The following is a 14,905-nucleotide window of genomic DNA, read 5'->3' as shown; positions in this document are numbered from 1 at the left end:
GTTTCTCTTCAGGTTTACAGATAGGGAGACAAAATTAATGTCTAGTATGAAAATAGATTTTAAACGGATGCACGGATGTGACTATGGATTATAAGCCTAAGCAATGAATTGTTGCGTGGCAACGAAACTATGCTGAAAAGGCGTTCCTACCAGCTGTCACCAAGCAGAGAGAAAACAATCAGGTGGGAAAGCTTGTGATGAAGTCTGATTCAAAGTTGATGTGTATTCCTTACTAATGTAGTCAAGCGCTAACGATTCCACACGACGGATTGGATTAAATCGTGCCATACTTGAAGTTACGTTTCGTGGAACCAGCCAATATACAATAACTACAAAGCAAGTGTGGCATCTACATTAGCAAACAAGACCTATTGTCGCGTAAATTTCTGCAAGGAAGGCGCGATCAATTCGCTGAATTTTTGAATCCTTCAACCTAGACGCATTAAAGAGATATCCCGCCTGCTAATATCTGTAAGGTAAGTAATGCAATAAATCTAATTGCATGCATATCAGACCTCAATGACATCAATTTGGTTTGGAGGCGTGATTTACGTTATCAATGAACGTGGTGAAATAAGTCTTATAGTTTGAAGATAGTTGTTGACGATTAAGCTAAGATTTCGATCTTCTACAAATGGAACACTTGGCTCATTTCGGCGACGTCTCGAAATTTAGGCTGAATATTTTGAATATGTGATCGCTGTGCAGACAAATCCTGGCTCCACCTGTACGGGTTGTACCTTGTAGGCAATCTATGTTTTGTTCCATATTTGCCACAAATTCAATAGTTGTAAATAGTGCGTAAGGCAGCTGAAAAGCAGATATTTCATGCGTATTGTTATTAGCACAGCCGTGTTCGTTCAACTGTCCGGCAGTGTCCGTTATTCAATTACTCCTGATATCTGAATAGAGCGATTTATAGAATGATAAATTTTGTCAACATCTATACTACATAAGTAGTGGTGTGCCAATGAAAGTTAACATTACACTGACTGAATAAAAACCTTTTGTCAAGATGAAATAGATGTATATCACTTTGTTTCCCCCTCGCCGTGGTCAATATAGTTGCTTAAAATGAGGTTGTATATATTCCAAAACTTTTACACAAAATATGAGCGGATCTAGTAACTTACCGGATATAATTCTCGAATATCGCGAATGACGATAACTGCTAACGTCCTGGTTCTGGGTACAGGCACGACATTACATGATTTGATTTTAAACTCAACTGAACTGAAGTTCATAATTGTATATATTTAGAATGTAGACCGATGCATGTCCCATTCTCATAAGTACATCCACATGCATTATTGATCTGCAGGAAGATATATATTTTTAAAGAAAGTGTCGTCGCATTCTTGACTTGCCCATCAATGTTGAATTGTTGATGTAAACGACAGGTGTTCAAACCATCGGTAATAAACTTAACAGACTATCGTTTGCAACATCGTAACGAGACAAATGGTCAAGTTATGTGCCGATGACTAACGGCGCGAAATTGTAAATACGAAAGCGAACTATAGGATACCAGTCACAAAGAAAATAGTATTGCTACTTTTGAGAGTCATAGAATTTTAAGAATGTACACAATTTGGTAATATTCGAAGGCTAGAAAATCCCCAACATCCGACCCTAAATTATGATACAGTAACAGTCTAACAGTAACCTCGCGGTTGCAAGGATGTGGTAGAATCTACATATCGTCGAATTTGGGATGACTGGCGGGGGTAGAGTACCAGAGATGAGCGGATTTGAAATTTCTATGTCCTAATCCAATCCAAATCCGAGCCTTCGGATCCAAATCCAAATCCTAATCCATAACTTTTTCATATTCAAGTCCCAGTCCAAACCTAATCCGATTCAAACTGGAAATTCAGAAAAAATACTAATTTATGCAATGGAGGGATTCGAAAATTTTCTTTCACAACCAACGATTCACTTGATTCAAGATAACTTAGTAACCATAAGTGCATTAATAACTGATCTGAATAAAGTTTGTCGCCATTCGCCACACGACATTTCAATCTCCCAGAAAATAGGTAAATCCAATCCAAATCCTAATCCGTTCTGAAAAAAATGTCTAATTCAAATCCAATCCAAATCCGACAAAATTTCACAAATCCTGTTTTTTCAAAACCTAATCCTAATCCATGCTCATCTCTGTAGAGTACTACTCACCAGAGATGAGCATGGATTAGGATTAGGTTTTGAAAAAACAGGATTTGTGAAATTTTCTCGGATTTGGATTGGATTTGGATTAGACATTCTTTTCTGAACGGATTAGGATTTGGATTGGATTAACCTATTTTCTGGGAGATTGAAATGTCGTGTGGCGAATGGCGACAAACTTTATTCAGATCAGTTATTAATGCACTTATGGTTACTAAGTTATCTTGAATCAAGTGAATCGTTGGTTGTGAAAGAAAATTTTCGAATCCCTCCATTGCATAAATTAGTATTTTTTCTGAATTTCCAGTTGTAATCGGATTAGGATTGGACATGGACTTGAATATGAAAAAGGTATGGATTAGGATTTGGATTTGAAGGTTCGGATTTGGATTGGATTAGGACATAGAAATTTCAAATCCGCTCATCTCTGCTACTCACCAGCTCCACAATACAGTCATTTCGCGATTCCATTACGATAAATCATTAAATTATTGACTTCGTCGCTGGAAATGCGTACTACAAATACGTCCGTATTTGGAGATCAATACTAACAAAATAGCGTGATGGCTAGTAAGTTGATTAGCGACGAGAAACGTGTAGTTTTCTGCATGTACAATTGTATACATAGTTAGATGTTCACCGTATGTATATAGAGCTGAGTAAAGTCCATACTAGGCCTATAGTCGCGCATATATTGATTTATCATCTACTGACTTCGAAAATCCAATCCGTCTATCACGGGAGGTATAGATTCAAGACCTTGATCAAAAATTAGGAAGCAGATAGTGTTTTTCAGTAATACGTGACATCGCAATCGTGGCATCATAAACCAAATGCCGGTATAATATTCGAAATGAGGAAACAATTCCAAACTACCTACTTCGATGCGGGCATTATTTGGAGTTCAATATCCGAAATCGTGATGGAGAAAATCTTATCATTTGCATATCTTACCATTCCTTGCAGTTATTGCATAACTTAGCAATCCTGTGAACTGTTTAATGATAAGTTCACAGGAAGAAGTCATCTCATGCCTTGGCAAAGTATGTGTCTGTTGACACGAAATTTGACATGTAGTCAACAAAGGGTGCTGATACAACCCTGCTGAGCTGAAGCATTAATTCCCGTCAGTTGCACGCGAACGTCTCGCGTCTCGCTGCGTGACATTTAATATAGAAATCCTCGTTTTGCATGCATTTACACCACGAGCCCGGTTGTATCGATTTCAACGTATTGTGTGTATATTTTTACCAGTTATCAGTAAACGCAACCTAATATAACATTATCGTAACACGTTTCACCTATGCGCAACTGAATCTGTTTCTCCCTGGCGGGGGTTACGGCCAGACAGAAACATTGCAAGGTAGGCTTGGCTGTAACGGATTTTCTGAAAAAAATTAGTGCAACGTCCTGTTTGAATGTGTATACACTGTATATATTATTGTGCCAGAGGTTATCCTCACGTTTCTGGCAGACTCAATTGTATTTCATTTCACCTTTGACCATTTTAGTCAGATGTCGGTTTAGCACCGACGTGGTCAAGTTTTGTAGACTTGAACTTCAGAAAGCCACAGGGGAGAGTTTAAAAACCGAGAAAGCAATCAGTAAATTGAAGATACACTCATCAGCCACGAGCAGTCGTACCGACGTATTTCGGTATCAAAGTGCTGCCATGGAAGTGTTATCAGCGGGTTCAATATACTTCACTGAGTGCTTCTACTGCATGTAGCGGATTTTACTATACCTAGGCTACTACTGTTGGAATATCGTCACTCTTAATTATTGCGGTTGGATATTGGCCTACGTCGACCTTAAAACATGAATTATCATCTCATATGTTGGCCAGTATACTTCTCTGTTTTGTAACTACCGGAGCGAGTTCTAAATCACGGTTTGCTATAGAACAGGGGTCGCCAACTCAAAACGGGTCGCGGGCCACTTTTGTAAATTCGTGGAGGCCGTGGGCCGCATCACTTCAATATCGAGATAAAATAGGGAACGCAGTTTAACAACCAGCTTTTGCCAACTCAACTTCAGTACAACGCTGTTTTTTTCTAAAATTGGTGACGGGCATAGTTACCACAAAAAAATAATATTTCATTGAATAAATACAAATACATAAAAAAATATCATGATCATCACTTTCTGTCTATTTTGAAATATTAGCTGCGCACGATACCTGGCATTTCGATCACTTATGTAGCCTGCGGCCGCATTCCAGCGCATAGTCGTGATGAATCAACTGTAGGCCCAATACCAACGTTAAATTGACCAGTGAGCATGTGATTGTCAGTGAACCCCAGACCAATCTACTTACTGATATCGGCTTACTATGCGTACCGAAATCGGGAGTAGTGTCATGTATTGAATTGGCACAGGGTTTGGTTTTGTAGTCGCGCCAGGCGCGAAAAAAATTTTTCGTAGTCATGAGTGAATTTCGTCATTAATATTAGTATAGTTTCACATATTACTATCAATTATATTATTTATCCTTTATCAGTTCATGTGATCAGATTCACCGGTAGAGTTGATGCAGGGGGTGCCTTCGAAAATTTAGGGATGTTACTACTGCTGAGCTGCATCTTTGGGTGGGGCACTTGTTGTTAGTCGCCATTGTTGCATGCTGTTATTTCTTGACCTCCCATCAGAATTGTTGGTATAGTGAACAGATATTGGATTCGCTCAAGCGATTACAAATTTGTATTTCTTTATGGGGTGCATCATTTTCCTCTGCTTGTCGCATCTGTACTGTGGGGCTCAGATTACAAAGAACACTACTATATTAAAATCGAAAATCAACTCGCATTGAACCACGCGTAGTGCGAATAGAATTCCCAGAATAATTCAAACCTTTCATAAATTAGGGACTCATTCGTAAATTCAGTTTTCGCCAACACATCCTAATCGAATGAAGTCTCGACAGCCGCATAAATTTCCTTCTACTACCGCGCATTGGCCACCCCTGGACTAAACGATCGATATTGGGGTTAGCTAGACTCAGTATTTGCTGGAAATCTATCTCCCCGTAAAGCCTGGTCGTTTGGGGAGTCGGAAGCCGTTTTCTAAGCGTCTCGGTCTTGGCAGTGGTAAGCCGTTGCACGTCAAGGCAATATGATCAATTGCTCAGCTCATTCATATCAGCAAATTCTTCCTCCATGGAATGATATTACCATCACCGAAGCCGTATCAGCTAGGAATGGTCATATTGGGCACAGCGAATAGCTTACTTTGAAGAACAACAACAATATGTTTAAGCTGAAATCAATTTCAGCATTTCAAAATGCTTTACTAAGCGTTCTCCCAAAATCTCAAATCATGCAGCGGGCCTCAAATTATGACCTCGCAGGCCGCGTGTCGGTGACCCCTGCTGTAGAACTATTATTCTCTCAGTATAGCGGTCTGCAATGTGCATTTGGAAATTTTGTAAGATCGTGGCCAATGTCACAAATGTCAATGAATAGATTGTGAAGATTTTTATACTTGACCTACTATAATAATCGATAGACTATACTAGACCTATTTGCACTCTTTTCTATAGTAGTTTTGATCTGAGTCGCAGTGTAGGCTTACTACAAAATGAAGGTGTATTTTACAGCACGATTTGTCTTTCTGTTGGTCTATCCAGATTAATTTTTTTCAATTTCATTATTCTTCTATTAATTTTGCGATTTCAAAACGCCGTAATAGTCGAACGAAATGGCGGAAGTCTATAAATGAAACTACTCGCTCAGGCCGATAATAGAAATGATTTAGAAAGATATAGTAAAAACTAAAAAGGCATGCACGATGGTCGACGGCCCCCTGCATTAGAAAAGACCAAAATAGACACACAATTGATGACAGAACATGGTAAAATCCACGTTTTTGTATCGTCCGTTAGAAATCGATGTGTCTATGACAAGACTCGGTAACGTCGATGATAGCTAATAGGCTTATGTAAATCGTTGCTTCCTGCTTGTATTTCGTCCTGAATGCCCATAAATATCGATTATCACGATGTTAATCTCTTCTAACCCATAAATTGGACCAAAGTCAAGATAAAAGCGACTTGGCGTTTAACTCGGGTAGAGTACGGCGGCGACGGAGATAAAACACAGGCTTAAGATTAGATCAAAATGTGCCCATAGTCGTTAAACGATCTCGAATGTTGTATTCCGGTTTTTCAGCCCTAACCCTACACCGATTACAAAAAGAAATCGATCATATTACATATACCATGAGCTGTATATGTTTACCCGAACAGGGTCTTACGAATAACAGTGTTGATTTCTCTATTAAATTGTAACTTTACTCATTAATATCAGGGAGTGAAGAGATACGTGATAGATGTGTGCAGATGTGCACTGTGCAGTAGTATAGGCTCACGTTCGTGTGGGGTACTTCACATAACAGCGTTCCAGCCATATTTAGGTCTGTTTGATGCCTCATAATGACGGGTGATATTAACAGCGTATACCTCGAAAAGTCGAATTCGCTACATGTTATAAACACAATATTGTCTTCGTTTCCATGCTGCCATGTATGTTAGTATGGGTTGACTACATATTATTTACTATCCAGCATCCTCTTGCAGAAAAAAGTTGAATTTAACATCTTAGTACTATTAGTTCTTGAATAAGCTATTCGCGGTAAAAAAATTGGGAATTGCTACCGTACATTAACGTGCTATTCATTGGTGAATGAGGAATGAGGATGCCGCGTTCTTCTCCGGCGTAGTGATATTTGCATTGCACTTGTCCCGAAACGATGCATATTTAATATTGTTTATGATGTGGATCTATAAATTATAAGGTAGACCTATCCTAATAATCTAATATGATTCTGCCTAGATTGCATCATAGGCTAACTGATAACATTCTGCGGGTTCGTATAGAAAGCGTATGCCAATATCGCTAGTAAATTTATAGTGATATTGATTAAAAACCAAGAAGCTATCAAAAACTTTCGCTGAACTTATATCATTCCCGGTTGCGTATGTGAACATATTGTATTTATATGGGTTTATAAGAATATATATATTTGAGTTAGCACATCCGCCATATAACGGGATAGAAATTGAATTCGCGAGATGTCGCTAATATTCTGTTTTAAACCGGCTGTCACATCCGCACTGCTCTATACTTATCTGAAAAAAAATCTCTCAATTTCAACATCAAAATATCGGCACCGCAGTGTCTTTATTGTGGATTTTCGATCGGTAATGTGCGAACGCCTAGAGAAATCCTAAATTTATGAAGTTTTTATGATGCTGTGTCAAAGTGTCAAGCGCTGTTTATTGCCAGAGTCGTTAATGGCAGAAGTAAGAGAATAGGGCAAGTCGAAGATAATTAAGCTTTCGCGAGATTAATAGCAACAATTTCGCACCATACAGCAAGGAGTCGTTTCATTTTAGAGGTATGTTACCACTATTACATTTATTCTGTAAAGGAGTGGCATGTGACGGAACCACAATTTTTGACAAACATGGAACTAATCACATCTAGTTTATAAATATGTCACTGTGTAGTAGTATAGTTGTGTCGCGGTCGGTGTACAGCAAGGCCTGTACTTTGTAGATGTGCTTTTCTGAAAACAACTTGTTTTGAAAATTGTGAAATTGGATGTTCAAAATCGTGACATCATTGCTATGTTACATGAGAATCGTTACTTGTCGCCTGTATGTAACTTTTACGTGCTACGTCGATTTTTGACCATATTCACGTACATTCTGGTGTGACAGAACATTTCATATAGGGCTTGGTCGACTTAATGCAAGGCATATAGCAGAACAGAAGGAGCTGGTAAATTGTAAATGTTACACCTGTCTCGAAAGCCCGCTAGACAGGAATTATTTTTTACCAAGACTTTCTGATAAAACTGATAATACAGGAGTGCGTATAGCGCAAAACTAATTGTCAATATCACATACGAAAGCACACGGTTGACAACGGGTACCTTTCTCAATTACGTAAGACCAAATGCGTCCACAACATTGTTGCGAGTCATTTAAAGTCATTTGGCATTGCATTAGTGCGATTATCCCAATCTCAACGACGTAATTGCTCACATTGGACAATTGATTCAATTTTCACTTAACCGTACGAAAATTGTAAGATACACATAATTATTCCATTTGCTGCTGGATACGTAATATCTACAGGACGAGCGGGGAAACAGCTCATGGCAATACGCCAGCGGGGTAGTAAAACTCTAACATGAATACTGAAGTATTACGAATACTTCTGTTTGAGGTCAGGATGAAACTAAAATACTATTGTATGCCGGCACGGTATGTTGTGCTGTGTATCTGAATTTCATGATCGTGATGAGAACCGCCGGATGTACCTCCTAAATTAAGACCATCGCTTCGCATTCGAAAAGGAAGACCTTCAATTTACTTGGAGTAATTGCAACTTGGTATGGCGAACGATTCATTAAAAGACCAGCCGTTATTTTGTCCAACTGTTGTTCTGTTTCCGAATCTTTAGGCTTTATGTGATATCCGTACATGAATAAGAATTTCATATTTTCGCACATGGTTCATTTCAAGTTTCAGTGAATTGATTACGTTATCTACAGTGATTTCATATTATATCGGCTTAGTATTTCTTGTAACGATAACTCATCTAGAAGTTATTCGGACACAACTATAACATACCCCGGCGAGAGGTCAACGAAGTATACTGCTAAATTCGTAACGTTGTCTCAAACTATCCGATCAACTTTTGATAATATATTCAACCGGGGCCTACGATCGTAGGCCCCGATTCAACAGTTACATTCTCGCCATAGAGATATAACTGATAACAGTGACGTCATTTACCGCAAGTCACGTTCAAAATTAAGACTGGAGGCGAGTTGTCCTTTCATGAACGGCTTTCCTGGTAGACTGAATCGTAGCTAATTACATGGCTGGATATCTCGAATAGTATACCGGTATTGTACTTCCTGCCTTGTCTTTCCGTCCGCGTGAGAGTCGTATGAGGCTTAGCTCTGTTTTGAATTGGTCACATAGCGATTTTATGACACAAAATATGTAGTCCATACGTTATTCTATTCGTTAACGTGAAAACAAGAACTCGTAAGACAGCACAACGCATGGAATTGATCTGTCCGAAAGATAACAGCGTCGCATTGTTTCTTTCCGATTCCTCGCCAGATTCGAGACATTTTTTGATGACGTTTGACATGAGGCCGATTACAGTAAACTTACGGAGACTTCGTAATGTGCTTACATTTTAGGTTTCGAGACGCTACGGCGATACGGATTTATATTGCTTTAGTATGCGACATAGGAAATTGATTGTATTTGTAAAGGAGCTACATCAAGACAGTTAATTGCGAAACAGGCGTTTCTTATCCTCGTAAAGCACCTAATTTAGGTATAATTGATGCGATAGCGCACCGAAATCCGACGCGGAGAATCAAAGACTCGATTGTATATACTTGAACTGACACTTTACATACTGTGAACCGTGGTGTATTTAAACTTGGCAAGGTGAAGTGAATCTAAACCTTTGTCTTATTTCTACAGATTTTTGCTATGGAGCGGTGGAATAACTTAAGAATTTTAATAATATTAGCTATTAACTTTTACATCAAACAAGTTTCAGGTAAGATAGAGAGGATTATTTTTCAAGGTAATGTCATATTTGAGATATCAAAACTCTGTTCAGGTTCTTTATCTAATTTGCGTGTCACTGACCTCGGGTCAGAAACTCTTGAAGTCTCGTGGGATATAACAACAGCAAGCACTTTTTCCGCGACAGCCTCAATCTCAGCGATTGATGATAGAACACCTATTTCTCCACAGGTATCATTTTCAAGTTGAATTGATTGCCGTAATGCACTGTATCTAGAAAAAATTTCATCTCTACTGCAATTAACTAATTTTGACCAAATGAACAGTTTTCGTATCGTGTCATTTCATTATAATCCGTAGCTGTTTCAAAAGTTCAGGTGTATAATTTTGCTACCTTATAGAGATTTGGGTGAACAATGGCAGCTATAGTCGCTTGTAATGTCACGATACTATGCTCATTAACGAGAATGCTATTTTTATGTATCGACGGTATTTTTTAACCGCGAGCTTTATTAGAACTGCTGGTGAAGCTATGATAACGATTATACTTATGTGTGATAGTTTATGTCCGTAAATAAGCTGGAATGTGAAAATAATATTTGATATATCTGGTGTTACTTATTCTTCAGTTATTCATTCCTTTCATGGGAACATTATTTCTTAGAATGTTTTCACTTTGTACAACTTATTAAATTTCATGCCTAAATCTTCCTTTGAACTTGATTTTTAGTGCTGATTTAACGTTCTCTTTTAAGCGCCTTGTGTCAACAAAAGATAAATTCCACTCTTGTTTCAACCTAAATTGAGAATTTTGATAGGAGCAGTGCGCACGATATTTCGTCGACATTTGCGCAGTTTCTCGCCTTATTACTTGGATACCATCCCATGCAGCGGCATCATTTAGTCGAGTCGTGTCTCTCGTGTCGCTGATACCAACTCGATATCAAATTCGCAACATATGACTGGACATTGTTACTCAAGGCCAAGCGTAAAGAAACATTGCGATCATCAGCCTTAAAAAGATCATAAATATGATGTAATCACCAAGCGAAATCGAAATTTCCTGAACAATATCGATATGTACAGGAAAATGCGAAATTGAGCTAAAAGAATTCACCTCGGGCAGTTGAAATAAGGATACACTGTGTAAGCTTATTATGTTCTTTTCAATATCACTAGCATTCAAATTGCGAATCTGTCGTGTTAACGTTGCCGACTTCACCCTTCATGTCTGCCGATCACAGTAATACACAATACACGTCGAATAAACCAGGCCAGAACCAGTTATATATATTTGGTCCCTACCAGCAACCTACATGTAGCAATTGCACATGCACAATTGCACATACAGCACACATGTAATATTCGGTCTGCCCAATCGTTGCGCCTACACGTAAGGATACATATTTGAGTATGTCACACGACCAAGTTAAGATCCTTCAAGCATTGTTCTTTCTGTAGTTTAGGCCAGTGGTTCTCAACCGCCGGTCCGCGGACCGGTGCCGGTCCGCGACGACATTCCTGCCGGTCCGCCAGGCATATTAGAGTTTTATACTTTAATTTCAAGATGCAATGTTGAAGGCTTGTTCATTGATAAAATAAATAAAACATCAAATTTTAAACTGATAATAACATTAGTGCTGGAAACATGTTCGATTTGACTTAAAGTTCAAGACGTGTCATTTGACGACATGCGATCTACAATTACACAGAACAGACGGAACACCATGAGAGAGATTGGTACAGCGCAGTTTGATCATTGGTTTTCGATTCATTCATTTTGTGCAGGACTGTAACTCGGGCACCACAAACCGCCCAATTGGAGAGGGGCCGAGCTTGAATAGGGCTCAAAATTATTTCGCAAATGAACATAAATCATAGCGTATTTATTTGAAACTTTTTTTACAATTTTTCAATTTCTTTTCGCGCTTTGCACGATTTAGTATCCCTAAATGTCTTGCTTATTAGGTGCCCTTTTCTGAGAAATACGTAATGATTTATAGGTATTTTGGCATCAGCCATTACCACGCCACCACGCACCAACACATAATGAAGCTTAGGTTAACATGGGACTCCTAAAGGTGGGCCAAGAATTTGGCCGCGAGAAAACTGCTTCACTCGTGAATGATCGCAAATTTTCGCTATTGGCGCGATTAAGCTACGTAAACTCTCTGCTTACGATGAGTAGAATGGATGTGCTCACAAGTACAGGTGAAAACATCCACCCAACGGTAGGGTCTGGGGGTGAAACCCCCGGAAGTTTGACTTATCGGCCTATGGGGATCCCAAGACCTGCGTCTTTGGGGATGGGCTGACGAAGTGGTTTTTCGGCTCGGATTTGCGGATGGCCGGTATAGCTGCTGTAATGTGTTTTCTTGCAGCACGTATTGTATTCGTATAGGTAGTTGCCAGAGTAGCCTGCGTCTGGTGGCAGTGGGCAATGAGCAATGTAGCACGACAAGGTGCTTGGTTCGACTCCGATACGCTTCATCTCTCGATATTGTCAAGAGAAGAAAATTATTAGAGTTGGCGTGGCCGGTTAAACCGACGGCCTTCGGCGCGAAAGACAGTAGAGGACTCTCGGTGGTAGCACGTTTATCAGGACAAGGCAATTTTACCTCGTCTCGGCAGACTCGCTACCATAAAATCACATGGATGCCATCATAAATATCATTAAATACGATCAAAACCCTCTAAATGTCACTCTCCAACACCATATAATTGCAAAAAACGGTTGCATACTTTACATTTTGGCTTCATTTCAATTTTGAAAGTTCGCCGGTCCGCCAGACATTTTTTAAAATTTTACCGGTCCGCGAAGTGAAAAAGGTTGAGAACCACTGGTTTAGGCCATATTAACTACCATTGTAGACCACATCGCTTGAGGCCGCGTTAAAATAGGCAGTTTGGTTGCACGACAAATAATAGAAAGTTCTTGAGTCGTCACTAATATCGTCAAGAATATCTCCGCGGTACGCATTGCGGTTCAAGATTCGTTTTTCATGTAAATTTTCGCGGGATTTAACTTGCGATTATAACAATACCGATACGATGCGAAAAGAAAACACTTCGATTCTATCCGATTATAATGAATCAAATGACTGATTATGACGAGTTATAGACCGACAACGCGTCTACATTAATCATAGCGTGGTATAACCGCTCTCCATCTAAACCAGCGGCTCTCAAACTTTACATCGTCAGCGCCGCATTCGGGGCCATCATCATCAGCTATTATCTTTATAGTTTGTCTGTCAATTTATCATGTTACACATCGAAAGAATAACAAATTTGAGCAACTTCTTTTAATCTCAAGCTTGCTGTCGTAAACGCAGATTTGAATTTTTGATTCATTAATCTTGAACACTTTTCTTGACCGTATAGCACCAATGATGTTTGGGTGTTTGGTGAGAGCCGCTCTTGAGAGCCTCTGATTCAAGCCGATTGAAAATATCCCACGAAATAACGCAAGCGTTGACTAGTATACATGTAGGCTATTACATCCACGTATGTACGATTGTACGTACATTGTACATCAGCATGTGACTTACTTCTAAGCATTCTAGTTTCCTAACGGTAACACCCTTACGATATTACAGTTATCTACAAGTACAAGCGCAAAATGGATGCGCGTGGAACCAGGCAAGAAATACGAAGTCAAAGTTGGCTTGTTCAACAGCAACGGAATCGAAGTGTCATCTATGTTCCTATACGTGACTACAAGTGAGTTATTGCCATGATTTTCCTCGCCCATCTTTTCGAGTACATACCTATCTCACGGCCTTTGCCTGGCCTATAAGGTCTTGTATCTTAATAATGTATGTAGCATTATGCATCGTTAGAATATACATACATTCAGAGTATCTCAGTCATCTCGGGTAGTCGATTACTATATTCACATGTTAATTGATCCTGTATGATTGATCAGTATTAGAGCCAACCTCTCACCAATCAAATATAGTGAAAATTCGTGATATTTAGATGTCTAAAATTTGATTGAATTTTGATAGTATTTGATTAATAGATTCCGCATCACACTTGATCGTAGAAATTCTATATCTATACAGTTCGTCCCGTGTCTCGGTAACAACGATCGTCGTTAAATCCGCATACTTCTTCGCCATTACAGATTGTTCTCGATAATCTATGAACATGACTGTAACTTCTTCACATGTGCGTCAGCTAGCACGGTTGTAAGTGTAAAGGATAAAGCAAATTGCAATACACCGCACAAGCATATTTATCATCAGATCAACATGATCCATTCATTTCTATTGCAGTGCCGGCAGCTCCGGAAAATATTAGAGTTACAAATTTCGTCGATCCTTTCCTAAAGAGTTTTCGCGTGTCCGGAAGCAGGACGATCGTATATCCCGTGTTTGGCGCCTTCGTTTCGTGGGATCAACATGACATTGGAGAATACGATGACTTTGAAGTCACAGTAAATCCTCCGGATGGAGATATCAGGGTTCCAGTTGTCCGGAAAAGTATGATACTGCTTCTTGAGATCGTGTCAAATTGTGTGACTCCACTCATAATGACTCATGAATTCTATCATTGGCTGCCAGTCTTTCCCGCACTATTACAGCCACTGGCTCATTAGCATAGAAGATGCGGGGCACGATACCTCTAATGTCTCATTATCTCCAAGTTTTGGGTTGATTGTAGATACCAATGTTGTCCAGGTAACATTTCGTTATCGCAGTAATTAAATGTTAGATTAATAATTTAATTCTATTCACTATTCAGTACCTTCGCTGGGCCAGTTTCAAAGGTATATGTAGTTAATTAATAAATTATTATCAGCACCTCTCAGGAATAGGTTACAGATAAAATAGAAATTTTCCAAGCTGTCAGCACATCCGCGGGTTCTATATGGTACACTCCTAATTAATTGATATTTTACTAATGAGGTTAATAATTGAAACGAAGTGCAATGCAACCCTGTACATTACGCAACGGCGTGCGTATGTTATATTCAGACGGAAGGTCAACGCAGGACGAAACTGCGAAGTACAGAATCGTATGGGACCTTACGCCTGGAGTCCTGTACGAGTATAGGGTGCGCAGTAAAAGCAACGGCGTTTTCAGCACCCCAATAAATGTATTCCAAAGAATGCGTGAGTGCAAATTGCTGGAGAATGCGACCCAATTTCTACGGTGTCATCCAATGTT

General features: G+C 39.3%; 1 protein-coding gene across 1 annotated transcript in view; it reads left to right on the top strand.

The window, feature by feature from the left end:
- Positions 1-14,905, top strand: part of LOC145439245 (uncharacterized) — a 35,042-nt gene continuing 20,137 nt past the window's right edge. The window contains exons 1-7 of the mRNA XM_080316744.1: positions 1-182; positions 242-476; positions 9,683-9,761; positions 9,825-9,961; positions 13,330-13,453; positions 14,011-14,217; positions 14,713-14,850. Of these exons, the coding sequence (XP_080172870.1) occupies positions 9,692-9,761; positions 9,825-9,961; positions 13,330-13,453; positions 14,011-14,217; positions 14,713-14,850 (676 nt within the window). The 5' untranslated portion in view covers positions 1-182; positions 242-476; positions 9,683-9,691. The remainder of the gene's footprint in view (positions 183-241; positions 477-9,682; positions 9,762-9,824; positions 9,962-13,329; positions 13,454-14,010; positions 14,218-14,712; positions 14,851-14,905) is intronic.

Source organism: Botryllus schlosseri, chromosome 5 (genome assembly GCF_051294905.1).
Source record: "Botryllus schlosseri isolate E-star chromosome 5, Bs_hap1, whole genome shotgun sequence".
Classification (NCBI taxonomy): Eukaryota; Metazoa; Chordata; class Ascidiacea; order Stolidobranchia; family Styelidae; genus Botryllus; species Botryllus schlosseri.
The sequence above is the reverse complement of the archived record's forward strand: the minus strand, read 5'-3'. Positions and strand labels throughout refer to the sequence as shown.